General features: G+C 39.3%; 1 protein-coding gene across 4 annotated transcripts in view; it reads left to right on the top strand.

Moving 5' to 3' along the window:
- The window catches only part of MIS18BP1 (MIS18 binding protein 1), a 61,329-nt gene that overhangs the window by 25,569 nt on the left and 9,869 nt on the right, over positions 1–25,891 (top strand). For all 4 annotated transcript variants that reach the window (XR_011441166.1, XR_011441164.1, XM_023624556.2 and 1 more), the window contains exons 7-13: positions 1,332–1,419; positions 2,378–2,535; positions 5,099–5,250; positions 5,703–5,799; positions 7,814–8,681; positions 24,059–24,231; positions 25,243–25,403. Coding sequence is in view for 2 of the 4 variants with exons in the window: in XM_023624556.2 (XP_023480324.1) it covers positions 1,332–1,419; positions 2,378–2,535; positions 5,099–5,250; positions 5,703–5,799; positions 7,814–8,681; positions 24,059–24,231; positions 25,243–25,403 (1,697 nt within the window). In the remaining 2 variants the exon portion in view is untranslated. The remainder of the gene's footprint in view (positions 1–1,331; positions 1,420–2,377; positions 2,536–5,098; positions 5,251–5,702; positions 5,800–7,813; positions 8,682–24,058; positions 24,232–25,242; positions 25,404–25,891) is intronic.

The raw sequence follows: 25,891 nt of genomic DNA, 5'->3' as shown, positions 1-25,891 counted from the left end.
TCTCTCACTGCTTTGGCAGCCCAGATTCATTTGCTTGTTGTGGAACCACACCACCTGTCTGTCAGTTGTCATGCTGTGGCAGCAGCTCGTACAGAAGAACTAGAAGGACTTAACAACTAGGATATACCACCATATACTGGGGCTTTGGGGAGGAAAAAAAACCAAGAGGGAGATTGGCAACAGATGTTAACTCAAGGTGAATCTTTCCCTGAAAAAAAAAAACAAGTCATTATAAAGAATATTCCCCTAGCCACTCAACTCATTTTCCATTTGCCCATTTGACATCTCTAGGATGTCTGCAGGCATCTCAAACTTAGAATGTCTGGAAGCTGATTTTTCTCCCTTGAATCTGCTTAGCCTGCAGTCTTCTCTCTCTTTCCGTGCTTCGAATGGTGAGCCACAATCTTTGGAGACATCCTTAATCCTCAGTTTCTCTCACACCTACATCTAGTGTGTCAGTACATCCTATTGGCATTATCTCTGTAATATATGTAGAAGCCAGGCCTCTGGTGCACCGCTGTGGTCCCCACCTCCTTCATCATCTTTTGTCTGAATCATTGCAGTAATGTCCTAACTGGTCTCATTGTTTCTCCCCTTGTACTTCACATACTCTTCTCAGAATAGCAGCTAACACAGTCCTGTTAAAGAAAGTCAAAGCTCGTCTGCTCAGAATCTTTCCGTAGCTTCCAGTCTCACCCAAACTAAAAGACCAGATCCGTGAATGACCCCAAGGCATTATAATCTCCCAGGGTCCCCCACTTCTTCCAGTACACTTCTGAGTAGCCTCCTAGTCATGCCTCACCCTCTCCAGCTCAGCTACGCTCATCTCTTTGTAATCCTTCAAACAGACCGGGCACACTCTTACCTCAGAGCCTGCCACCTTGCTCCCTCTGCTTCCAGTGTTTTAGCCCCATTTTGCCACAAGGCTCATTCTCTCACATCCTTCAGAGTTTTGCTCAGATCGTGCTATTTCAGTGAGAACTTCTCTGACTACCGTTTTTTAAAATGCTTCCTGCCCCCATTCTCGGCCAGCATGAACACACTGTACCCCACCCCCTTTAACTGCATAATTTTTCTCCGTAGCATCGATAACCGTCTAATAAACAAGATGGTTGACTTGCTGGTTTGCTTTCTGTTTCACACCAGAAGGCGAGGTCCATGAAGGCAGGGTTTTTGTTTGTTTGGTTAACTGCTGAATCCTCGGTATCTGTAACAGTGGCTGGCACATTGTAAGCAATAATTATGTATTTTTTGAATGATTTAATGAATTAATGACCTCTCTTTAAAATTCTAAGCTTTTAGATTTTTTTTTTTGTTTATCATCATATTAGGATATCCAAATTATCTCATAAGGAAGTTTATGTTTGGATTTCCAGAAAAATGGAAAGAGTACATTGGTAATTTTCTAGAACAATTAAGGTAAAGTACTTTTTAACTTTTAAAAAACAACTTCATTGAGGTATAATTAACATTTGATGAAATGCACCCATTTTAGGTATAAAATTTGTTGAGGTTTTACAAATGTATGTGCTCATGTACCCAGTGTAAGCTGAGTTTAATTTCTTTTTTTAGAAATTCCAGTTTTGAAGCTCTCTTTGATCTCAGGCTTTCAGGAGGCAATAACACTGCTAGAATTTCTGTCATGTGGAATAAATCTAAAAGGAAAATAAAACCTTTGATGTATTTCGAGGAGTCATCGTCAGTCACCTACCCTTTAAGAGGCTTGTTGCTCTGAAACACGAGTCTGAAGTTCTTGGTCCTTTTTCTTTCATTCATATCCTTAGTAGTTATTGAGCGTCAGCTGCTTAGCAGACGCTGTCGGCACCGGGAGAACAAAGAATTTGATGAATTCTTGCCCTTAAGGAACTCACAGGGAATACAGTGATATAAATTAATAACAGTACACTGTAATAACTTATAACAAGGCCTAGCATTTTTTTTTGTAAAGGGCCAGATAGTATATTTATGGCCATGCTACCTCTATTGCACCTACTCAACTCTGCCTTTGTAGGGGAAAAGCCACTGTTGCTAGTACTTAAAGGAATGAATGTGGCTGTGTTTCAGTAAATGTATTTACAAAAGTAGGTGACTGGCAGGATTTGTCCTGTTATTTTCTTATAGCATCAGCTTATGAAGGAAGGATGAGAGTAGGGAGCGCTTCAGAGGTTCTCTTGGAGTCTTTTGCCTTAAGGTGTTGCACCTGAGTTCTCTACAGGGGAAGGGGTGGAAGTCATGATGGCTTAAATAATATAAGATTAAAGTAATCTTTGCTGGGGGAATGATTTATCTGAGGGAGTTGGTTTATTTGTGGGTCTCAGTTTTTGCTTTGTTTTTTTGAAAACCAGTATTAGAGAAAAAATACTATCCTTGCTTTTAGGGCTTGTGAAAAGAAAGAGGGAAAGACCAGACAAAAACAGAAAATGAAAAGATTTGTCCCTAACACACAAAAATCAGTGAAAAATGATGCAGGAGAAAGCCAAAAAGATGTTCTCCAAAGAACCAGCACCACTTACGACCTCGACTGTCATCAGGGGGGTATGTTTGCTCTTTTCTTCTCTGTTAGGATGATGGTAAAGCTTACGTGAGCTCCGTGGTGTGCGGTTGTCTACAGTGTAAGCAGCGTTGGCTTCTTACACTGCCCTGAAATTCCTGCTTTTTCACTAGTTAGGGAGGAGAAATTGCAATGCAGACTGCTCATAGTCAGCGTTCAGCTTACTTCATTAAATATTACCTTTTAATTAATCAGAACACCAAGAACACCGATGAACATACCAGTGAAAGAGGATTGTGTCCTGGACCCAAGGTGTTTAGGCTGCCAGCCTACCTCAAACCTATATTAAAGATGCCTGTATTTTTGTACTAATTTCATTCTTGTTAATAGACAAGGCCAGTTTGCTTTCATGGAGAAAATGGCATGTGTTTTTGAATGACCATTTGCCATGAAGGTAGCTGGCGGAACTGTTCTCTTCAACTCTGCCAAAGCTATAATCTGCCTCATGTCCCACCCACCTCATCCCATGCCAAAAAAAAGGTAGGAAGATTAACTTACAGCCCTATCTAGATAATATAGACGAGCCAAAGTTACTAGAATCTGTTGTATAAATTTCTGCCAATTCTTCCTTGACCTTATAACGAAGAGCCTTACAGAACTTCAAGAGTTCACGGCTGCTTCTGCCAAAAACGTGGCACCATACTGGATATAAATGTGCATGTATGTCACTCTCTCACCTGCCACACCTCACTCCCCTGCCCCTCCCTTTGAAACTTTGCTGTCCTTTCTAGTAGAGAGACAGGAATAAATTAAACATGTGAACGACTGCCTGCCCAGAGCTAGCAAAAATGCACTCCCTACTGTTGCTTCAGTTCCTTCTCAACCCTCCCTCATTTCATCAAAAATCATTCTATTCCTATGAATTTGGCACATTGCTTATTGTCATTGCTAAACTATCTTTAGTATTCTGGAGTCCTGGGGCTACACCACCTGCTATATTCTTTTTTTACTCCTAAATTTAAAAATCTCTAAAAGAATATCTCACTTTCAATCATTTATTAATCTCCTTTAGCCTTAGATCTTATCATCTCTCTACCCTATCATTCCTTTTCATTTAAAGCAGCGTTTTTCAGGAATTTGAGCTAAATTGTGAATATTATTGGTAAACTGAGAATACAAATGTAAAAGACTAAAGTTCAGTAAAGTTCAGCTATTTTACATGCTGGCTATTTCCACAGGAAAATCATTCAACAAATTTTTCTTTTCCTTTTTATTTATTTATTAATTAATTAATTTATTTTTGAGGAAGATTAACCCTGAGCTAACATCCATGCCCATCTTCCTCTACTTTATAAGTGTGACACCTACCACAGCATGGCTTGCCAAGCAGTGCCATGTCCACACCCGGGTGAACCCGGGCCACCGAAGCGGAGCATGCAAACTTAACTGCTGCACCACTGGGCCGGCCCCTCAACAGACATTTTTAAAGCACCTTCCATGAGCTTTGATCTGTGTTAGCTGTTAGGAACTTAGAGTGAGTAAGACAAGATGCCTCCCCTTGGGAAGCTCAGTTTAGAGTCAGATAGTCTGTTTTGGATGTATCATTTTCTAGTGATTCATTAGATCTTTGTTTTACGAAACTGTTTAGACACTGAGTGTCTTCATGTCACGTGTTATTTTGAGTGGTGGTGGTTGGTGCTGTTGTTTTTGTTATTGTTATCATTACACTTTCCATGAGAAAACCACTAAAATAAAACAAAACCGTGTCTAATATTAAACAACTAAGGTTATGCAAAGGTGTCAACCAATGATAATTTCAGATAAAGTGATTGTGTGTGTTTTAATGATTTACCTAAAATGTGGTTTTGCATATTTAGTGCTATAATCAGTGTATCACAGTATTGCTATAAAAGCACTTTATCTCTGTTATCACGCACCAGAGTATATTATAAATGATCTATTATAAATCAGCCTCTTTCACTATACTGTGGTAATCTCAAGAGCAAGGACCATTCATTGTGTACCTTCAAGTACAGCCTCTATTCTAGAAGAATGACAAAATGTTTTTACAGTTTTATGAGTCCTTTTTAACTTGTGTAGGATTTCAGCTCAGTAACCTTTTGTTGAGCCTATATTGTATACTATTTAATTTGGTTTTGCTCAAAATTTTAGTTGGTGTAGATTTAGTTATACATTGGAGTACATAAACTAATTGAAAGATAAGAATTCTGTAGAAATCGAAGAAATATAAGGGAAATAGAGTTATTAGCTTCCTGTTTAGTTGATATGCAGTTAAGATGGACAGGAATTTGTATTTACAAAATGGGTTAACCTTAGTATTTTGCCTTTAGATATGACAAAGGAGATCCAAAACAGATGGTAATGAATAATATGGCTGTCTAGTTTTCTTTGGTTTTTTTTTTGAAGAGAATAAAAGTGATTTGAACAAAACGTGGCCCTATGCAGAGTGATTTATATCATAATCAACTTATAATGAGTATTTGTGACATTGTATTAGGCAGATTTTTTAAAAATGAATTCTTTAATGTGGAAAGGCAGCTTATCTTTAAATGGTCATTTAATGAATTCTCATCTTTGTATTCACAGAACTGAAGAATAGTAAGCACGGTAGGTTGCCAGGAGCTACAGAATTAAATGTTTGCCATAGTAATCACCAAAATCAACCACCACTAAGGCTCCCAGATGACCAAATAAGTACTACTATTCAGAATGGAGGAGGACGTGGCTTCCTGACCGAGGTAAGCTTTCCTGTGCACTGCTGACATGTAGAGGGCTGGCGCGATGCTCCTGAAAGGTTCAGGACCAGATCAGAAATCGTGAGTTCTGTTTGAGTATCAGCTTTTCATTAGTTTTGGCACTTGATATTTATTTTCCCAGTGTCTCACTGGAAAAGTGCAGGCAACAATAGCAAGTCTTAGCTCTTAGAGTAAAGTTTAAATTAAAGGAAGTATATACATAAAAGCACCTGAAACGTCACAAGTATTAAATCAGTAAAGGACATATGTAAGATAGTGGATACCCACATGGTGCTTCCAGAGTTCAAGCTTGACTGGTGAGTCTCTGAGCGCCTCCTCTAATGAAGTGTGTAGAGCCATAAGTGCCTAGAAATGTGTATGCTTGAAACTCACTGAAAATGCTTGAGGCCATGTTTAATAATTGTTAAAATAAAAGTTCTCTCTTTGTTTTGAAGGAATTAATTGGAGAAAAGGAACATAAAAAGTCTACAAAGAAACTCAAAAATTGTGAAAGAAAAACAAATGAAAGAATAACTAGAAGTCAGAATCAAGGTAATATATCCTTATTGGATTTGTAGTAAGTAGAAAGCTACTATTTGAAATATTTTTAGTATAATAAAAGTGATGTCATAAATTTCCAAATCTAAAATGGTAAACCATCTATTTCAATTGGTTATAAATACTTGGCTTTGTTGTGTTTTTTTTTACATAAGATGATTTGCGTAATGAAATAATCCATTACTTTACCAGATTTACTTATGGGTTTGCCTCCTTTAATCTAGGTACTAAATAACTTTGTGTAAATCACGAAAGTATACATCATTTTAATATGCTTATAGGAATGTTTAAAGACTGTGAATCCTTTTATCAAATTAATACCGTGCTTTAGTTTTGTGAAAGTGTAGATTTTCAGGGTGATTTCGTTGAAATCCTACATATCAGAATTTAAAAAGCCTTTTCTCTACATATTAGCAAATTTAAAATTTCACACTTGGTTAAACCCATCATCTTAATAGCATATTTTTCTATTTTATTTCTTCTTATAAATAAAAAGTAATGAAAGTGAAGAACATTTATAAGTGTTTAAAGAAGTAGGATGGAAAGCAGTACTACTTAGACTACTAACTTCATACAGCTTAGGTTAAAGTAACAATAATAGGATGAATCTTTATTCAAATTATTTAATAAAATGAATAAAAATGTTTTGTTCAAAATTAGAAAGTTCAAAATTTTCAATTCCCAATTGAACATTTGAATCAGATTTTTATGAGGAATTAGAAGAAAGCACTCTCCTCATAATATCAAGATCTGTGATTCCATTGAGGAATCTTCCAGAAACTTTCTTGATTATTTTGGTTAGTACCACTTCTCCATGCATCATGATTTGGGGGCTGCTCTTCTCCCCAGCATCAGTGCTACCCATCAGTCTTCCATCTTGTAAAATGGCACATAATATGTGTGCATTGTTGCAGTATTTCACTGTGATGATTGGTGTGATGATTTATGGTTTATATATATTTATAATTGCAATTGGATGATTTGAAGTTGGAAATTAGTTTGGCTTCTGTAGTCTTAAGTTTCAAATTAGAGAATTTCTCTCATCTTAATTTGCTTTCTGTAACTAGTGATAGTATAATATTCTCGAGTTCTATATTAGTTGTTATCCCACCATGCTTCATAGAGTTTTGGGGATTCAGCAAAAGTATGTCTCTATGGCTACCATTGGGGATGAGAATGGGGCCATGCAGATGGAGTTCCATGTTCTCCTAACTCCCTCTTTAATTAGGACAGCTTCTATTCCATATATTGCTTACCTAGTAAGGGTTTAGCAACCGTAGTGGTTTTCTTATGTCTCCTAAACATTTTGCCTCTGAAGAATTGATTTAACAAATATTTATTTAGCATCTATGGTATATGTGAAAGACTCTGTACTAACTCAAGCAAAAAAAGTCCAAAAATGAGGACAAAGTTCTTACCATTAAGGGTTTTTCAGTCTAGTCGAAAGATAAGTGAGTATTATAATGCAGGGCACATTGTCAAACATGACATTATTTAAAAGTATCCTGAAAATTTAATGGAGAGCTTTCATTCAGTTGAAGGAATGAGGACTGTTTGTGGACTAGGTGCGTTAGGGAATAAAACAGAAGCAGGTGATGATTTGGTTTGTAGACGAGTGAAGGAAACTTTCCAAGTAGGATGAAAGACATTAATGAAAGTTGAGACTCAAGAAAACTTGAGAAACAGTGGTCCAATAGGCATAGAAGGGGGTTCAGATTTGAGTGCAGTGAGAGAACTCTATTGAAGGCCCGGCATGGGAGCTCATATGGACACTAAGTAGACTGAGAAGTCATGGATAGGTGAGTATAAGAAATAGTGTATGTTTACAGTTGGAGGGCAGTGATCTGAACGGACTGGTGCTTTAGGAAGATTTGTCTGACAGTAGTGTGTACAATGGAGTTTGTGGGGGAACAAAACAGTATATTTTATTTGTGAAAATATTTTTTCTAGACTTTGTTTATAGCTAACTTGAGATTTTGATCTTTGGTTTTGTCTTATGAAATTAAAGAGAGAACTGAAGAATTGAATGTATCCGTTGATATTCTAACATCAAGGAAACAGTTTTCCTCAGACAAAGAAAGAAAATATATGGCTGTTAATCACAAGGAAGCTTATATTTTAGTCACACCACTTAACTCTAAAAAAATGATAGAACGAAAATGCATGAAGTATAATCTCTCCTGTGGAACTATTAAGGCACTAACCGATTTTGCAGTGCCAAAGCATCAAAAAGAAAGTGAATCAGACTTAAATGAAACTACAAGTTCTATCAGTAAGCCCACAAAGACATTAGAAAATGCATTTGAGTGTAGTGTGGGTCATAAAGGTGAAAACAAGGATGATCGCAGTGAATGTGATTTACTCACAGGCAACCAGAAAATAAAAATAACTCGTCCTAAAAAGGAGCAGATGGTCGCCTCTGATGTTAAGAAAAATACAAAGTTATCAAAATTGAATGAAATAGAAAATCAAGTAACTATGTCATTTTGCAACCATCGGTCTTCATCCGATTTGTCTAGTGAAGAGAGTGAAACAGAAAAGGAAATTAGAAGGAAAGCTGGAGCTGTTAAGAAAACCAGAGCAAGAAATACCAGAGAAACAGTAGTTCACCTGAGAAAAAGCACGAGAAACACCACAAGGAAAATGCCAGTGATTTCTGAATCTGAAATTGAAGAAAGTGAAAATGAATTTCATATCAAGCAAAAGAAAGCTAGATGTTCTGCTAAAGAAAATCTTCAGAAATCCCATATTAGGAAGGAGTTTCCAATTATTGAGGCGATGGGATCTGATAAGACCAACAGGCATTCCTTAGAACGTTTACCTGGTTTAACTCAAGATGGAGAATGGAATGAGAAGGAATTACAGAAGCTTCATTGGTAAGTAGTTAGATTTGACTCTGTAATATCTGGAGTGGCCACAAAACAGTTGAAGATATAAAAACTCCAATAAGGGGCTGATGTAATGACTTCTAATCATTAATACGGAAGAGGGGATCCAAAACACAAGGAGAAAAATTACAATTTATGCAGAGAATGGAGGGCAAATACAGATAACTTCTAACTAGGTACTTTGTGGCCATTTCAACAGCCTGCATATGAGGAAAGTAAAAGTGACCTTCTTTTCTTTTCATTCCCGTTTAATATTTCAAGACAGCCATTCTCCCTGAAAAAAGGTAACTATGTGAGGGGCTGGATATGTTAATTACATTGACTGTGGTAATCATTTCATAATGTATATGTGTATCAAATGATCACATGTACACTTTAAATATATATAATCTTGTCAATTATGCCTCAATAAACCTGGGAAAAAATATTTCAACACAGATAAATGCTGCTCTTTCACTTAGCTTCACATTTTAGGAAATATTTTATAATTAAATTTACTATTATAAAACCTTAAAGCTGAATTCAAACTTGTGGATTATTTAATCTAGTATTTTCCCCCTTATTTATAGAGAAGAAAATGGTCTCAAAAATTAGGTGATTTGTCCAGGGTTTCAGAGTCAGTGCTGCTGATACATCAGGTATGATAACAATTGGATTTGACTTCATAGACTTGACAGGCAGTTTCCGTAGTGTGGCAGTATTGGAAACCAGGTCATAGTTGAGCGGTGAGGAGAGAATGGGAGAGTAAAGGCATTCCAGGTGGACAACACCAGAAATTTGGCAATCATGGGGAACAGAAAGATGCATAGGTAACAGAAGAGAGTGACAATATGGGAAGGTGTGTGTGTGGTTGCTTGCTTATTTGTTTATAAGATGACTCATGCCGAAGCATAGTGGAGTGCTGGTGGAAATGATGTAGTAGAGAGAAAGGAAGATGTGATGGATAAGGGAGAGAAGGATGGCAGGGAAACATACCACGCCCAGTGTTCCACTCCCTTGTGATCCCCCAGCCTTACAACGTTTGGAATTCATTTTCAGATCTACCTTCTTGAGGCAGTCTTCCTAAGCCATCTCCATGCCACTGTACTCTTCCTTTTTCAGTTTCCTGCATGTTCCTTTTCTGTCTTATTTCCAAGCAGGGAAGGTAGTCTTCCTTCCTGTTCTCCAGAGTTCTTGGTTTGGGCTGCTTTCTTGCTATAGTGTACTCCTCAGTGATCTCTTCCTCCCAATGTTCTAACTTTCCTCTTTGAACAGGGACTCCCAGATCTGTATCTCTGATCCTGAATTCTTGTATTTAGGTTTGTATTTTCCTTTTCCTGCTGGACATCTCTACATAAATCTCACTTATAACTCTAAGTTAATATATGTCAAAAACCAAACTTATTTTTCCCTGCCTGTCTTCTTTGCCTGACTTTCCTGTTTCTGAAAATGTAATTCTTTCAGTCAACTAGGTTTAAACTCTTCTCATTTCAGTAGTTCCCTTTATCATTACAGTAGATCATTATGGTAGTATCCGTGGAGGTATATTCCAAGACCCCCAGTGGACGCCAGAAACTGCGGATAGTACCAAACTCTATATCTACTATATTTTTTCCTATACATGCAAAAAAATAAAATACGTGATAAAGTTTAACTTATAAATTAGGCCCAATAAGAGATTAATAGTAAATAGAACAATTATATAATAATAATAAATAGTAAACTAGAACAATTATAATAATGTACTGTAATAAAAGTTATGTGAATGTAGTCTCTCTCTCAAAATGCCTTATTGTACTGTACTCACCCTTGTGATGATGTGAAGTGTTACAATGCCTACGTGATGAGATGAAGTGAGGTGAATGATGTAGGTGTTGTGACATAGTGTGATTTTTGGACCATGGTTGACCGCAAGTAACTGACACCATGGAAAGCAAAACCACAGATAAAGGGGGGCTAGTGTATTGGGGTTTTTTGGCTGTTTAATCTAATTAGTTCCCAAGGAGCTATAGATTCTTCTACAGAGTCATTCTGTCAGCAGCCTTCTTCTTGACACTACTCTTTTTCAGGTCTTTAATGCCTCTTACCTGAACTATGGAAGTAGCCTTGTATTTGTACTTTGTTCTTTTCATCTGTGTAATCTGTTTTATACATCTCCAGATTAGTCTTAATGTATAGTTGTGGTTCTGACAGATCAGAACCGTCATTGGGGGCCAGCCCAGTGGCGTAGCAGTTAAGTTTGCACATTCCACTTTGACAGCCCCGGGTTTGCCGGTTCCAAACCCGGGTGTGGACCTACACACCAGTTGCAGCCATGCTGTGGCAGCTGTCCCACATATAAAGTAGAGGAAGATGGGCAGGCACAGATGTTAGCTCAGGGCTAATCTTCCTCAAAAAAAAGACCATCATTGCATTCTTACTCATCTTTAAATTATGTAAAGATTCTGTCTTGCATTGAGAGCATGTGATATTTTGACCTCAATTATCCTTTCCAGCTATATCCGCCATCATTTCCTTATGGTAAAGGTTCTCTTCCTATACTGTGTGTTCGTACCACCTAAGGAGGTTTTTAAATGCTTCAACTGGAGAGATTCCAGTTCCCAGTAAGGTGGAGTAAGCACACGCCACTCTGTTTCTTCTACTGTGCAGCTGTAGAACCTAGACAGAATGCACGAAGCACATTTTGTTGACTCAGGAAGGTATATAGTAGCAGAACAATTGGAGAAGACTCGAATTTTAAGTACCACCAAACTGGCAGTGAACTTCCAGTTTTTCTCCTGGTATTCCCCAAGCTAGGCTCACGGCCACCTAAAACCTGCAAGTGGACGTGGAGGCATGACAAGGAGAATTCAAAGAGAAGCCCTCCAGTTCTGGCTTGAGGAGCAAGGAAAAAGGACTAGTAACACTTAGAAATGGTAGAGGAAATGCCCGAGTTCTCTTTTTCTTTTCTGCCTTCTCTTATATCCCAGGCCCCGTGCAGTCCGCAAAGGTGGCAGTCACAGCAGCAGCTGGGCCCCCCAGGTACCGACAGCTCTGAAAGTGGGGAACCTTCCTCTCCAGTCAGAGGAGGAGAGGCCTCAAGAGGGTGGGGCAAACTGTGTTGTATTTTTCTCTTTCTGTCCTTTGCTTGGTACTGGAGAAAGATGCACTTGTATGAAGTATGCAGCAGAGCTGGGTAACTAAAGCCCCAGCTGTCAGCCAGACAACCAAAAACTGGAACCCTCGGGAGCCAAAAATTGCAGAGAGGGAGGAGCTAGGGAAAGCAGCCCTGTAAAATTGTTTTGGGGCTTTTAGGCTCACCCGAGTTGCAAGTGTATGGATCTGATCCCAAACAGCATACCTAAAACTTTGAGAACTGAACTAAGAGGTAGACCAGCACCCAGTTTCGAGGCCAGCCACCCCGTATCCCACACGTGGGATATCCTAATAGCACTGCAGTGTTTTAAAAATGGAACTGACATTGAAACTGCAACCACAGAAGACTGATTGGGATTTATAGCTCAGGTTACAATCAGATTGTTTGCCTGCTAAAACAAAAATATTAACCTTCTCCATATGAAATAAATAAGACCCAGAGTCTTATAATGTTTCAAAATACCTAGGAAATAATCCAGAATTACTCAACATAGAAAGAACTAGGGAAATTTCAACTCTCAAGGAAAAAGACAACCAGCAGATGCCACTGCTGAGATGACACAGATGTTGTAATTATCTGACAAGATTCTGAAACAGGTATATAAAAATGTTCCAGGAACTTTAAGGTCAAACATTCTTGAAATGAACAAATTTAGAAAATCTCAGCAAGAAATAGACGATAGAAAGAAGGAGCAAGTGCAAATTTTTTTCCTTTTTTTTTTTTTTTTATTAATGTTATGATAGATTACAACCTTGTGAGATTTCAGTTGTACATTTTTGTTAGTCATGTTGTGGGTACACCACTTCCCCCTTTGTGCCCTCCCCCCACCCCCCCTTTTCCCTGGTAACCACCGATGAGATCTCCTTATCAATATACTAACTTCCACCTATGAGTGGAGTCATATAGAGTTCGTCTTTCTCTGACTGGCTTATTTCGCTTAACATAATACCCTCGAGGTCCATCCACGTTGCTGTGAATGGGCCAATTTTGTCTTTTTTTATGGCTGAGTAGTATTCCATTGTGTATATATACCACATCTTCTTTATCCAATCATCAGTTTCCGGGCATGTAGGTTGGTTCCACGTCTTGGCTATTGTAAATAATGCTGCGATGAACATAGGGGTGCAACGGACTCTTGAGATTTCTGATTCCAGGGTCTTAGGATAGATACCCAGGAATGGGATGGCTGGGTCATAGGGTATTTCTATTTTTAACTTTTTGAGAAATCTCCATACTGTTTTCCATAGTGGCTGTACCAGTTTGCATTCCCACCAACAGTGTATGAGGGTTCCTTTTTCTCCACAACCTCTCCAACATTTGTCGCTCTTGGTTTTGGATGTTTTTGCCAATCTAACGGGTGTAAGGTGATATCTTAGTGTAGTTTTGATTTGCATTTCCCTGATGATTAGCGATGATGAACATCTTTTCATGTGTCTATTGGCCATATTCATATCTTCTTTTGAGAAATGTCTGTTCATGTCCTCTGCCCATTTTTTGATCGGGTTGTTTGTTTTTTTGTTGTTAAGCAGTGTGAGTTCTTTGTATATTATGGAGATTAACCCTTTGTCGAATAAGTGGCTTGTAAATATTTTTTCCCAATTAGTGAGCAGTTTTTTGTTTCAATCCTGTTTTCCCTTGCCTTGAAGAAGCTCTTTAGTCTGATGAAGTCCCATTTGTTTATTCTTTCTATTGTTTCCCTCAACTGAGGAGTTACAGTGTCCGAAAAGATTCTTTTGAAACTGATGTCAAAGAGTGTACTGCCTATATTCTCTTCCAGAAGACTTATTGTTTCAGGCCTAATCTTTAGGTCTTTGATCCATTTTGAGTTTATTTTGGTGAATGATGAAAAAGAATGGTCAATTTTCAATCTTTTGCATGTGGCTGTCCAGTTTTCCCAGCACCATTTGTTGAAGAGACTTTCTTTTCTCCATTGTAGGCCCTCTGCTCCTTTGTCGAAGATTAGCTGTCCATAGATGTGTGGTTTTATTTCTGGGCTTTCAATTCTGTTCCATTGATCTGTGGACCTGTTTTTGTACCAGTACCATGCTGTTTTGATCACTGTAGCTTTGTAGTATGTTTTGAAATCGGGGATTGTGATTCCGCCGGCTTTGTTTTTCTTGCTCAGGATTGCTTTAGCAATTCGCGGTCTTTTGTTGCCCCATATGAATTTTAGGATTCTTTGGTCTATTTCTGTAAAGAGTGTCATTGGGATTCTGATTGGGATAGCGTTGAACCTGTAGATTGCTTTAGGTAGTATGGACATTTTAACTATGTTTATTCTTCCAATCCATGTGCATGGAATGTCTTTCCATCTCTTTATGTCATCATCAATTTCTTTCAAGAAAGTCTTGTAGTTTTCATTGTATAGATCCTTCACTTCCTTGGTTAAGTTTATCCCAAGGTATTTTATTCTTTTCGTTGTGATTGTGAATGGGATTGAGTTCTTGAGTTCTTTTTCTGTTAGTTCATTGTTAGTGTATAGAAATGCTACTGATTTATGTACGTTAATTTTATACCCTGCTACTTTGCTGTAGTTGTTGATTATTTCTAATAGCTTTTCTCTGGATTCTTTGGGGTTTTCTATATATAAGATCATGTCGTCTGCAAACAGTGAGAGTTTTACTTCTTCGTTACCTATTTGGATTCCTTTTATTTCTTTTTCCTGCCAAATTGCTCTGGCCAACACCTCCAGTACTATGTTGAATAGGATTGGTGAAAGTGGGCACCCTTGTCTTGTTCCTGTCCTCAGAGGGATGGCTTTCAGTTTTTGTCCATTGAGTGTGGTGTTGGCTGTGGGTCTGTCATATATGGCCTTTATTGTGTTGAGGTACTTTCCTCATACCCATTTTATTGAGGGTTTTTATCATAAATGGGTGTTGGATCTTGTCGAATGCTTTCTCTGCATCTATTGAGATGATCATGTGGTTTTTGCTTTTCATTTTGTTGATGTAGTGTATCACATTGATTGACTTGCGGATGTTGAACCATCCTTGTGTCCCTGGTATAAATCCCACTTAATCATGGTGTATACTCTTTTTGATATATTGCTGTATTCGGTTTGCCAAAATTTTGTTGAGGATTTTTGCATCTATGTTCATCAGTGATATCGGCCTGTAGTTCTCCTTCTTTGTGTTGTCCTTGTCAGGTTTGGGGATCAGAGTGATGTTGGCTTCATAGAATGTGTTAGGGAGTACTCCATCTTTCTCAATTTTCTGGAACAGTTTGAGAAGAATAGGTATTAAGTCTTCTTTGAATGTTTGGTAGAATTCTCCAGAGAAGCTGTATGGTCCTGGACTCTTATTTTTGGGGAGGTTTTTGATTACCATTTCTATTTCCTTACTTGTGATTGGCCTATTCAGATTCTCCATTTCTTCCTGATTCAGTTTGGGGAGATTGTAGGAGTCTAGGAATTTGTCCATTTCTTCCAGGTTGTTCAATTTGTTGGCATATAGTTTTTCATAGTATTCTCTTATGATCTCTTGTATTTCATTGGTATCTGTTGTGATTTCTCCTCTCTCATTCCTAATTTTATTTATTTGCGATTTCTCTCTTCTTTTCTTGGTGAGTCTGGCTAAAGGTTTGTCGATTTTGTTAATTTTTTCAAAGAACCAACTCTTTGTTTCATTGATCCTTTCTATTGTCTTTTTTGTTTCAATATCGTTTATTTCTGCTCTTATTTTTATTATTTCCCTCCTTCTACTGACTCTGGGCTTTGTTTGTTCTTCTTTTTCTAGTTCTGTTAGGTGTCGTTTGAGGTTGCTTATGTGAGCTTTTTCTTGTTTAGTGAGGTGAGCCTGTATTGCGATGAATTTCCCTCTTAGGACTGGTTTTGCTGCATCCCAAATGATTTGTTATGTCATGTTCTCTTTTTCATTTGTCTCCAGATAATGTTTGATTTCTTCTTTAATTTCTTCAATGATCCATTGTTTGTTCAGAAGCGTCCACATTAGTCTCCACATTTTTGCACCTTTCTCTGCATTTTTCTTGTAGTTGATTTCTAGTTTCATAGCATTATGATCAGAAAAGATGCTTGATATTATTTCAACTCTCTTGTATTTATTGATGTTTGCTTTGTTTCCCAAAATATGGTCAATCCTTGAGAATGTTCCATGTGCACTTGAGAAGAATGTGTAACCTGCTGTTTTTGGATGAAGTGTTCTATATATATCTATTAAGTCCAACTGGTCTAATTTTTCATTTAATTCTATTATTTCCTTGTTGATTTTCTGTCTGGATGTTCTGTCCATTGGTGTTAATGGTGTGTTGAGGTCCCCTACTATTATTGTATTGTTGTTGATGTCTTCTTTTAGTTCTATTAAGAGTTGCTTTACAAATTTTGGTGCTCCTGTGTTGGGTGCGTATATATTTATAAGTGTTATGTCTTCTTGGTGGAGAGTCCCTTTTATCATTATATACTGTCCGTCTTTGTCTTTCTTTATCTGTTTTGCTTTGAAATCTACCTTGTCTGATATTAGTATAGCGACAACTGCTTTCTTTTGTTCATTATTAGCTTGGAGTATTGTTCTCCATCCCTTCACTCTGAGTCTGTGTTTGTCTTTGGGGCTGAGGTGTGTTTCCTGGAGGCAGCATATTGTTGGATCTTGTTCTTTGATCCATCCTGCCGCTCTGTGTCTTTTGATTGGGGAGTTCAATCCATTTGCATTTAGAGTGATTATTGAGATGTGGGGGCCTACCACTACCATTTTGTGTCTTGTTTTCCGGTTTTCTTCAGTTTCCTTTGTTTCTCGTCCCATGGTTTAATCTGTTCTGATGTAGAGCTGCTACTCTCTGTTGTTGTCCTTCTACTTATCTCCTCTGCTCTTGGTTTTGTAGCCCCTTTCCTTTTTTGGATTTTTCAGGAATGAGGGTTTTCCTGAGGATTTCCTGAAGAGGTGGTTTTGTGGCAATGAACTCCCTTAATTTTTGTTTATCTGGGAAAGTTTTTATTTCTCCATCGTATTTGAAGGATATTTTCGCTGGGTAGAGAATTCTCGGCTGTAGATTTTTGTCCTTCAGATTTTTGAATATATCATTCCACTCTCTTCTAGCCTGTAAAGTTTCTGCTGAGAAATCTGCTGATAGCCTGATGGGGGTTCCTTTGTAGGTTAGTTTCTTTTGCCTGGCTGTCCTTAGTATTTTCTCCTTGTCGTTGACTTTTGCTAGCTTCACTACTATATGCCGTGGGGTTGGTCTTCTTGCATTGATAAAGTTTGGAGATCTATTGGCTTCTGTCACCTGAAGATCCATCTCTCTCACCAGATTTGGGAAGTTCTCAGCCATTATTTCTTTGAATAGGCTTTCTGCCCCTTTCTCCTTCTCTTCTCCCTCTGGTATACCTATAATCCTTACGTTGCATCTCCTAATTGTGTCTGATAATTCTCGGAGAGTTTCTTCATTTCTTTTTAGTCTTACTTCTCTCTCCTCCTCTGCCTGCAGCATTTCTATATTGCCATCTTCCAAATTGCTAATTCTTTCCTCCATATTATCGGTCCTACTGTTCAGTGCATCTAGATTTTTCTTAATCTCCTCTATTGTATTCTTCGTTTCCAATATTTCTGTTTGGTTCTTCTTTATAGTATCAAACTCTTTTGTGACATAGCTCCTGAACTCGTTGAGTTGTCGGTCAGAATTCTCTCTTAACTCATTGAGTATTTTAATGATGGCTGTTTTGAAGTCATCATCATGTAGGTTATATATCTCATGTTCTTTGGGATTGTTTTCTGTGTATTTGTTATTTTCTTTCTGTTCTGGAGATTTAATGTATTTTTTCATATTGCTTGATGTTGTTGATTTGTGCCTCCGCATAGAGATAGAGTTTAGTTGCTCCTTTCACTTGTTTCTGCTGCTGTGGTGGGGGAGCAGCTGTTTATACTGCACCAACCAGGAACCCTATCTGCAGTTGCTAACTGGGCCTGGGCCCCTCCTCATAGTCACAGTGGTCCTTTGGATTCCCTCCTCTGCTGTGGGGGCCGTCACAGCGGGGCTTCAGGCTGCTGGTGCCTACTGTTGCAGCCCACCTAGACGTGCTCCCTCCTTGGGGTCTGCAACGGTGTTATGGGCTTTTCCAGCGGCCAGGGGTAGGATCACTTATATTTGTCGCTCCGTCACTGTCGGCACCCACCAAATCTCACTTGTCCACTATGGGTCGCAGGAGAGCTATTGGCATCTTCTACAGTCTGTGGTTAGTTCACCTAGCTATGCTACTTTTGTCCTGGGGTCTTCCAGCCTTGTGGCTGCCGGATGGGTGCTTTCTACTAGTGCTGTACAGAGGCTTTCCCTGAGGTTGCTGTGAGCCTGTAGGGTTTCCCCCTAGGCTACGGAGCCGGGTCGCTGGAACTCCACCCAGCCCCAGTCCTGTTCCCCAGGAACTCGGGGAGCCCTTTGCCCTGTCTTGGGGGATAGCCGGAGATCCTGATTTCAGTGGTAGCTGGTCAGCTGCTGCCCTGCCTGATATTCTCTCCGGGACCCTCCCGGTGTTGTGGATGCTGGGCGTGGCCCCTCCGCTAATAGCAGACAGAGAGTTTTGTCTGCTGCCCAGGCAGAACTCTGGAGCTTCCCCTCCGGGCCGGCCTCTGGAGCTCCCCCTAGCCCCAGTCCTCTCCGAGATCTCCAGCAATCCCTTACCCCACGGGGCGGGCAACAGCAGCTGGGGGTCACCTCGCCCTCTGGGGTTCTCTCCGGGACTTTCCAGGAGTTGTGAATGCTGGGTGTGGCCCCTCCGCTAATGGCAGACGGAGAGTTTTGTCTGCTGCCCGGGTGGAACTCTGGAGCTTCCCCTCCGGGGTGCAGAACCGGCCTCTGGAGCTTCACCCAGCCCCAGTCTGCTCCGAGATCTCCGGCAATCCCTAGCCCCACTGTGCAGGCAGTGGCAGCTGGGGGACCTCCGTACCCTCAGTGATTCTCTCTGGGACCCTCCGGGCACCGTGAACACTAGGCAGGATCTCCCCGCCAATGGCGGGGAGAGACTCTCCCCACGGGCTCAGGTGTGTAACTCTAGAGTTTCCCTTTGCGTTTAGGAGTAATTGCAGGGGGTTTAGGTAGGGTTCTGGTCACCTGTTTCCACCATCGCTCCTCTGTTGTGTGCTCGCTCCTGCCCTAGATGTGTGTTGATCTTCTGGGGGCGTCTGTTGGAAGAAAGCCACTTGCAGGTACTAGGCTGTTCGGTCAGGGTCGGAGAGTTTTCACCTTTTTCCACATCCTCCCGGAGGAAAGTCCGTCTGCCTTCCGATGTATATTCGCGTGGGTCTCTCAGATGTCCTGAGATGCTGTCTGGATATCCTTTGTTAAGCGATAAGTGTCTAAATAATTGTAGACTCGAAGGGGGAGAGACAAAGAGGACTACTCAGGGCGCCATCTTGGATCCTCCTCCTCAAGTGGAAATTTTAGAACTGAAAAATGATCAAAAGAAAAACTCATTGGATAGGCTCAGTAACAGAATGGAGATGACAGAGGAAAGAGGCAATCAGTATCAGGAATAAAGGAATAGCAAGAGAAATGGTAACTGGGTAAATATAATAGAATGTTCTCTTGAGTTCTTCAAAATGTTTAATGGTTGAAAGTAAATATTACCCTGTGTGATGGAGTTTTCGATATGTATAATATCGTAATACATAAAACAAGTACACCACAAAGAGGAAGGGTGAACAGGCTTATATGATGGGAGTTTTTGCATTCTACTTGAAGCAGTAAAATATTGACTCTAAGGAGACTGTTAAGTGTGTATGTATTAATCCTTAGAGAACCACTAAAAGACTACACAGAGATATCTTCAAATATTTAATAGATAAATTTAAAATACTAAAAAAAAAAATTTAACCTAAAAGAAGGCAGAAAAGGAGAAATAGAAAACAGAGGGAACAAAGCAGTAAACAAAGAATAAAATGGTTGAGGGGCCAGCCGGGTGGCACAGCGGTTAAGTGCGCACATTCCGCTTTGGCAGCCTGGGGTTTGCTGGTTCGGATCCCAGGTGCAGACATGGCACCGCTTGGCAAGCCATGCTGTGGTGGGCGTCCCACATAGAAAGTAGAGGAAGATGGGCACGGATGTTAGCTCAGGGCCAGTCTTCCTCAGAAAGGACAGGAGGCTTGGCAGCAGATGTTAGCTCAGGGCTAATCTTCCTCAAAAAAATAAAATAAAATATAAATAAATAAAAGAATACAACGGTTGACCTAAATCCAAATATCATGACGTTGAATGTTAATGATCTAAGCTCCCCATTTAGACAGGTTGACAAAGTGAATTTAAAAACGTGGTTCCACTGTATACTCTGTAAAAGAAACTCACTTCAAATACAACATAGGAGAATTAAAAGTAAAAGTATAGAAAAATACCATGCCAACTCAAATGAAAGCTGGAGTGGCTGTACTAACATCTGTCAAAGATTTCAATATGAAGTAAATTATCAGGGATTAAAAAGGACATGCTAAAATTATAGAAATGTCAGTTTACCAGGGAAGCATAACGATCCTAAATGTGTATGCACCTAACAACAAAACCTCAAAATACATGAATCAGAATCTGACAGGACTAAAGGAAAGGACTGAACTGAAAAGATCGTCAAAGCCACCGTTAAAGCTGGAGACTTCAGTGCTCTTCTCTTGGTAATTGATAGCAGCAGTAGACAGAAATAGCAAGGATATGGAAGAACCGACCAGCCATCCGCCAGCTGTACCTAATTGGTGTTTATAGGACAGTCTTCCCAACAATAGAGGAAAATATGATTCCCAAGGGTAGGTGGATCATTCACTAAGATAGAACATGTACTAGATCATAAAACAAATCTTAACAGATTTAAAATAACTAAAGCCATACTGAGGGTGTTTTCTGACCGTAATTGAATTAAACTACAAGTTAATTTTTAAAAAGATAAAAGGAAAATTTCCAGGCTGTTGAAAATTAAATTACGTACTTGTAAATAATCCATGGGTCAGAGAGGAAGTCTCAAAGGAAAATAGCCTGCATTGAACAGAAATAAAAATCTATCACAACCTGCAGTGTGAGCAAGTTCATAAACAGCTTTACAGGGTGCTTTCACAGAGCCCAGCTCTCTTCCTGACTTCCGTGGTACTTTCGGCGTCAATGAATTGTGGTACATTCTTACAATGAATGAACTAGTGAGTAATCGAAAGGAAGAACTATTGATAGTCATGTGTCACTTAATGATGGGGACACATTCTGAGAAATGCGTCGTTAGGCGACATTCTCATTGTGAGAACATCATAGAGTGCACTTACACAAACCTAGGTGGTATAGCCCCCTACACACCTAGGCTCTATGGCACTAATCTTAGGGGGCCACTGTCATGGCCCGTGTATATATATATATATATTTGGTTTGTTGACCGAACCATCATTATGCGATGCATGACAACTAGTAAGAACTTGAATGAATTTCAGAAGCATTATGCTAAGTGGAAAAAGCCAGCTCAAAGGTTACATTCTGTATGATTCCACTTATATGACATCTTGGAAAAGACAAAACTAAAAGGAAAGGAAACAGGTCACGGATTACCAGCGGTTATAGTGGTGGATGGCAACAGTGGGTAACTAGGCAGCTTCTTCAGTGAGATAGAACTGTTCTGTATCCTAATTGTGACAGTGGGTCTACAAACCTATACGTCTGTTAAGAGTCATAGAACCATACCCAGAAAGACAATTTTACTGTATGTTAACTTAAAAAAAAGTTTAAAAAATGCCTAGACTGACATACCTACTATTAAAATATTCAGATACGGCAGGCTTGGGTTTCAGCTGTGCTTCTGTAGCTTTCAAAGCTCTGACCTACAGCCATTCCTTAGAAATTTACTGTACTTTAAATATGAACTATTTTCCATTCCCTAGCCGTAGGTTGCGTTTCCTCATCTTCATTTCTTTACCCATATTGTTGCCTCCTTCTGACCTATTTTTATCCATCCTTCAAATTTTCTCACGTCACCTCCTCTCTGTGACCTTTCCTTGTCGTCACCTGTTCCTGCTACCCTCTCAGTTAGATGTGATGCCTCTTTCTTGTGAACAACATAAAGCAGTTCCCATCCTGGCTGCACACAAAATTATCACCGAGGAGCTTTTGAAAAATGCAGTGTTGCCACCCCGGACTACTGAATTGAAATCTTCAGGGTAGAGTCCGTGAATCTGTTTGCTTGTTTTATTTGTTCGCTTATTTGCTTGCTTGCCTTTTTGCTGTAAGCTCTTCAAGTGATGCAGAGTTGTGCCCACTGCTTTGTACCCCTCCTCATGCTTCCAGCTTAGTAGGGTAGACAGATACTTAGCAAATAACCACTGTGAGAAGTTTATGAGAATAGATGTCAGGGAAATTTGATTTAGCTTAAGCACATACTTGAACTGAGGTCTGAAGGGTAAATAAGAACCATTTAAGCCAAAGATTCATGGTAAGTGCATTTTAAATAGAACAGCATCTGTAATAGTAGAAAGGAAGAGAGCGTATATAGACATACTGAAAGAAGGCCAAGTGCCTGGAGTACAGAGTGAGGGAGGAACGGTACAGGATGAGACTAGTGTAGGGAGGAGTGTAGCTCACAGGAAGTATTTGGGTTTTTGTGCTAAAAATAGAGTTTTAAGTAGGACAGGAGTGATGTGATTAAATTTGCCTTTTAGAATTATCTGGGATAAATTAGAAGTGTGTTAATTACAGACTAATTTTTTATTAAGTGCATTAAGTATTTTTATTATGACAAAATAGTCCTTTTAGGCAGTTCTGGACTTGCAGATTGGCTATGTAGGCAAATAGGGAAGCTTGAGCCCAAAATTCCTTGAGTTCTCTGCTTTAGGACACCTGTGGAGTGATTAATTATGCAAAAGAGAACATTCATTGATAAGTGTTCAATGCCCTTAAGTATCTGTTTTCCTTTTATGCATGGAGTGAGTGGTATTCTGTAGTTAGTCACGAGAGCCGATTCTTAAATTTTCAGGAGTTTTACTAATTGTTTAACAGTCATTTTTAAAAATTAAATAATATGAACTTACAATTAAATTTATTAAAAACAAAGTAGTACTCTAAACTCATCTCTTCCTAATTATTTTGCTACATTTTATTATCTATGCCCTTAAGGTTCTCTATATCTACTGTATCCGTATGGTGGAAACTCTGTATAATCTTGTGCTATTGCACATTTCTTACTCCACACTCAGTGACATGTTGGTAGCTTGAAGTCAGCCACAATAGGAGTATTTACAATATGGAAATTGGCAAACATTACAGATCAGGACTTCTTAACCTCAGAGAGCTGGTTGTGGAAAATTTACCAGCATAACACTGCGTAGGTTAATTGGGGAGTTAAATAGATCTTTTCTGGCTAAACTATCAGCCTAACTGCAAAATAGGAAATTGGGAGTGGCGGGGGGAGCAGTAATATGTATACCAGGTTCTAAATAATCGTTTACAAATGAACTTTTAGAATGTAACTTATTATATTAACTTACAGTTTGTTTTTATTTCAATTTTCATTTCCCTCAAGTATTATATCTAAAATACTGAGTTCTGGGGCAGGCCCAATGGCTTAGTGGTTAAGTTCACACACTCCACTTCAGTGGCCCAAGGTTTGCCAGTTCAGACCCTGCGTGTGGACTTAGCAACACCGCTCATCAAGCCAGGCTGAGGCAGCGTCCCACATACAAGAACTAGAAGGGAGTACAACTAGGATCTGTACCTATGTACTGGGGCTTTGGGGAGAAAAAGAAAAAAGGAAGATTAGCAACAGATGTTAGCTCAGGTCTAATCTTCCTCACACAAAATAAAAAGCAATTGGCAGAAAAGACCTGTTAGATAAACATAAAAGAAAAAAATAAAATAACATGTGAGTTCTCTGGATAACACTTTTTAATAAAGGTTTATAAGCTGGTGTATACAGGAACTAAGAGCTCCTCTTCCAATATACTTAGCACTAGTAAGATTTGAGCAACAGTGTCCAAAGTTAGTCATGCTAGGGTCCCCCAAAAAATCATTGATTAGTTGGACTCGGGAAAAAAATGTTGGAAGACTGGGATTTTTCACGTTTAATAGAATACAAGATAGAAGACATCTATGAGATATGTAAAATTACATCTTCATATTTTGAGCACTAGAGTAAGTATTGAGTGGAAAGAATAGTATCTTCTTTCCAATACTTACCTAGAATGATTTTCGTAAAATTCCCTCAGTTCAGTAAATCTCATTGATCTAGTCATATGCATGCAGGAGGTTACTGTTATTGGTTTGAATTTCTTGTTCTTTAACTGCTTTTTGTCTTCCGTAGTGCTTTTGCATCTCTTCCAAAGCACAAACCTGGTTTCTGGTCAGATGTAGCTATGGCTGTAGGTTCTCGATCTGCTGAAGAATGCCAGAAGAAATACATGGAAGATCCCCGAGGAAAAGGATCCCAGAAGCATGTCACTAAGGAAAAGCCAGTCAATCCCAAAGGCCAAAATGGTAACCTTTGTAGTTTTTCCTTGTTCTCAGTATCGATTTCTAATCACTCACTAAATGTATTTTATATTTACCCATGTGTCTTAGTATAGGTGTTTTCTTAAAAATGTTAAAGCTAGGAGCCGGCCCCGTGGCCGAGTGGTTAAGTTCGCGCTCCGCTTCGGCGGCCCAGGGTCTCTCTGGGTTCAGATCCTGGGTGCAGACATGACCCTGCTCATTGGGCCACACTGAGACGGCGTCCCACATGCACAACTAGAAGGACGCACAACTGACATATACAACTATCTACTGGGGGGATTTGGGGAGAAAAAGCAGAAAAAAAAAAAAAAGATTGGCAACAGTTGTTAGCTCTGGTGCCAATCTTTAAAAAATAATTTTAAGCTACATAGAAAGAACTCCAGAGAGCATCTGTTTAATTCTTACCTAGATAGTGACTTCCATTAATAGGAGCCTTAGCAGCCGTGTGCTTTGAATTTGTTCTAGGAAATCTGCAGTTGGATCCAGAGATTTCAATGTCTGGGTTTTTGTTCTAAGGGTCTAACTTAATTTGAGGCCACTTTGGTGGGGCCTCCTAATAATTCATATGAAAACTTAGAATAAATTTAGTCTCTGTATTCCCCAGGAGTACACACTCCTGCCGGAGAAGTCCTCTGCTAAGCTTTAGAGAATATCCAGGACCCCTGTCTTAATTCAATAAGGTTCTTATTTTATCAGAATCAAAAATAAGGCGTCCAGCAAGAGGAGAGTAGGAGGTAACTCTCTCCCAGGGCGAAGGCCCTTTCAAGCCCACCCTGCCTAACCATGGGAGTCTCTTCATGAGGATCTGAGGATTAATCACAGTGCGCAGACCCAGGGTAGAAGGGTCCTTTGTTATACAGGAGACATAAATATTAATAACAGGCTCAGTTTACTTAATCAGAATACACCATTTAGGTTTCGCAAAGGCTGTTAACTTTAGAGAGACGTTACTATGAATGACCAAATCCTTATCAAAATGTTTTGCTGACTCTCAAGGCAAGATAGGTGATGCTGAGAAGAAACAAACGATTAAGATAACTGCCAAAGTGGGAACTCTTAAAAGGAAGCAGCAGATGAGGGATTTTCTGGAACAATTGCCAAAGGATGACCATGATGATTTTTTCAGTACAACACCTTTGCAGAATCACAGAGTACTGGTAAGAGTCTTAAATGCATGAAATCACTGTTTTCTTTATATTGGCTTTTGTGCCTTTCTTTTTTGTGTATGGTTAGTGTTCATTCCTAGCATTTAGGCCATGGATTGATAGCCGCCGCAGATGTGACCAGAGGGTGGTGTAGGAGGCAGGCTGCCAGCGCGTGCCGTCTTGTCAGTGTCCAGAGTCTGCCCATCGGTGGGGCTCACAGGTCATGTTTGTAGAACCAGATGGGAAACCCAGAAATAGGCCAAACGTGGGTAATGAAACTTTCATAGGCAACAAGGCAAACTCTGTTTAAAAAGTGATAAGCTGATTGCCTCCTGTACAGTAAATTGGGGGGGGGGGGGGGTCAGTGACAGCACCAGATTGACAGATTTGAATATATAAAAGAATTAGTTTTTGCAGTATGAAAAGTTGTATAACTAAAAACTTTAATGAGTGGGATAAAATATTTGCAACAAATAGAACAAAGCCAATAATATTTATAA

Source organism: Equus caballus, chromosome 1 (assembly GCF_041296265.1).
Source record: "Equus caballus isolate H_3958 breed thoroughbred chromosome 1, TB-T2T, whole genome shotgun sequence".
Taxonomy (NCBI): domain Eukaryota; kingdom Metazoa; phylum Chordata; class Mammalia; order Perissodactyla; family Equidae; genus Equus; species Equus caballus.
This window is presented reverse-complemented; position numbering and strand designations above follow the sequence as displayed.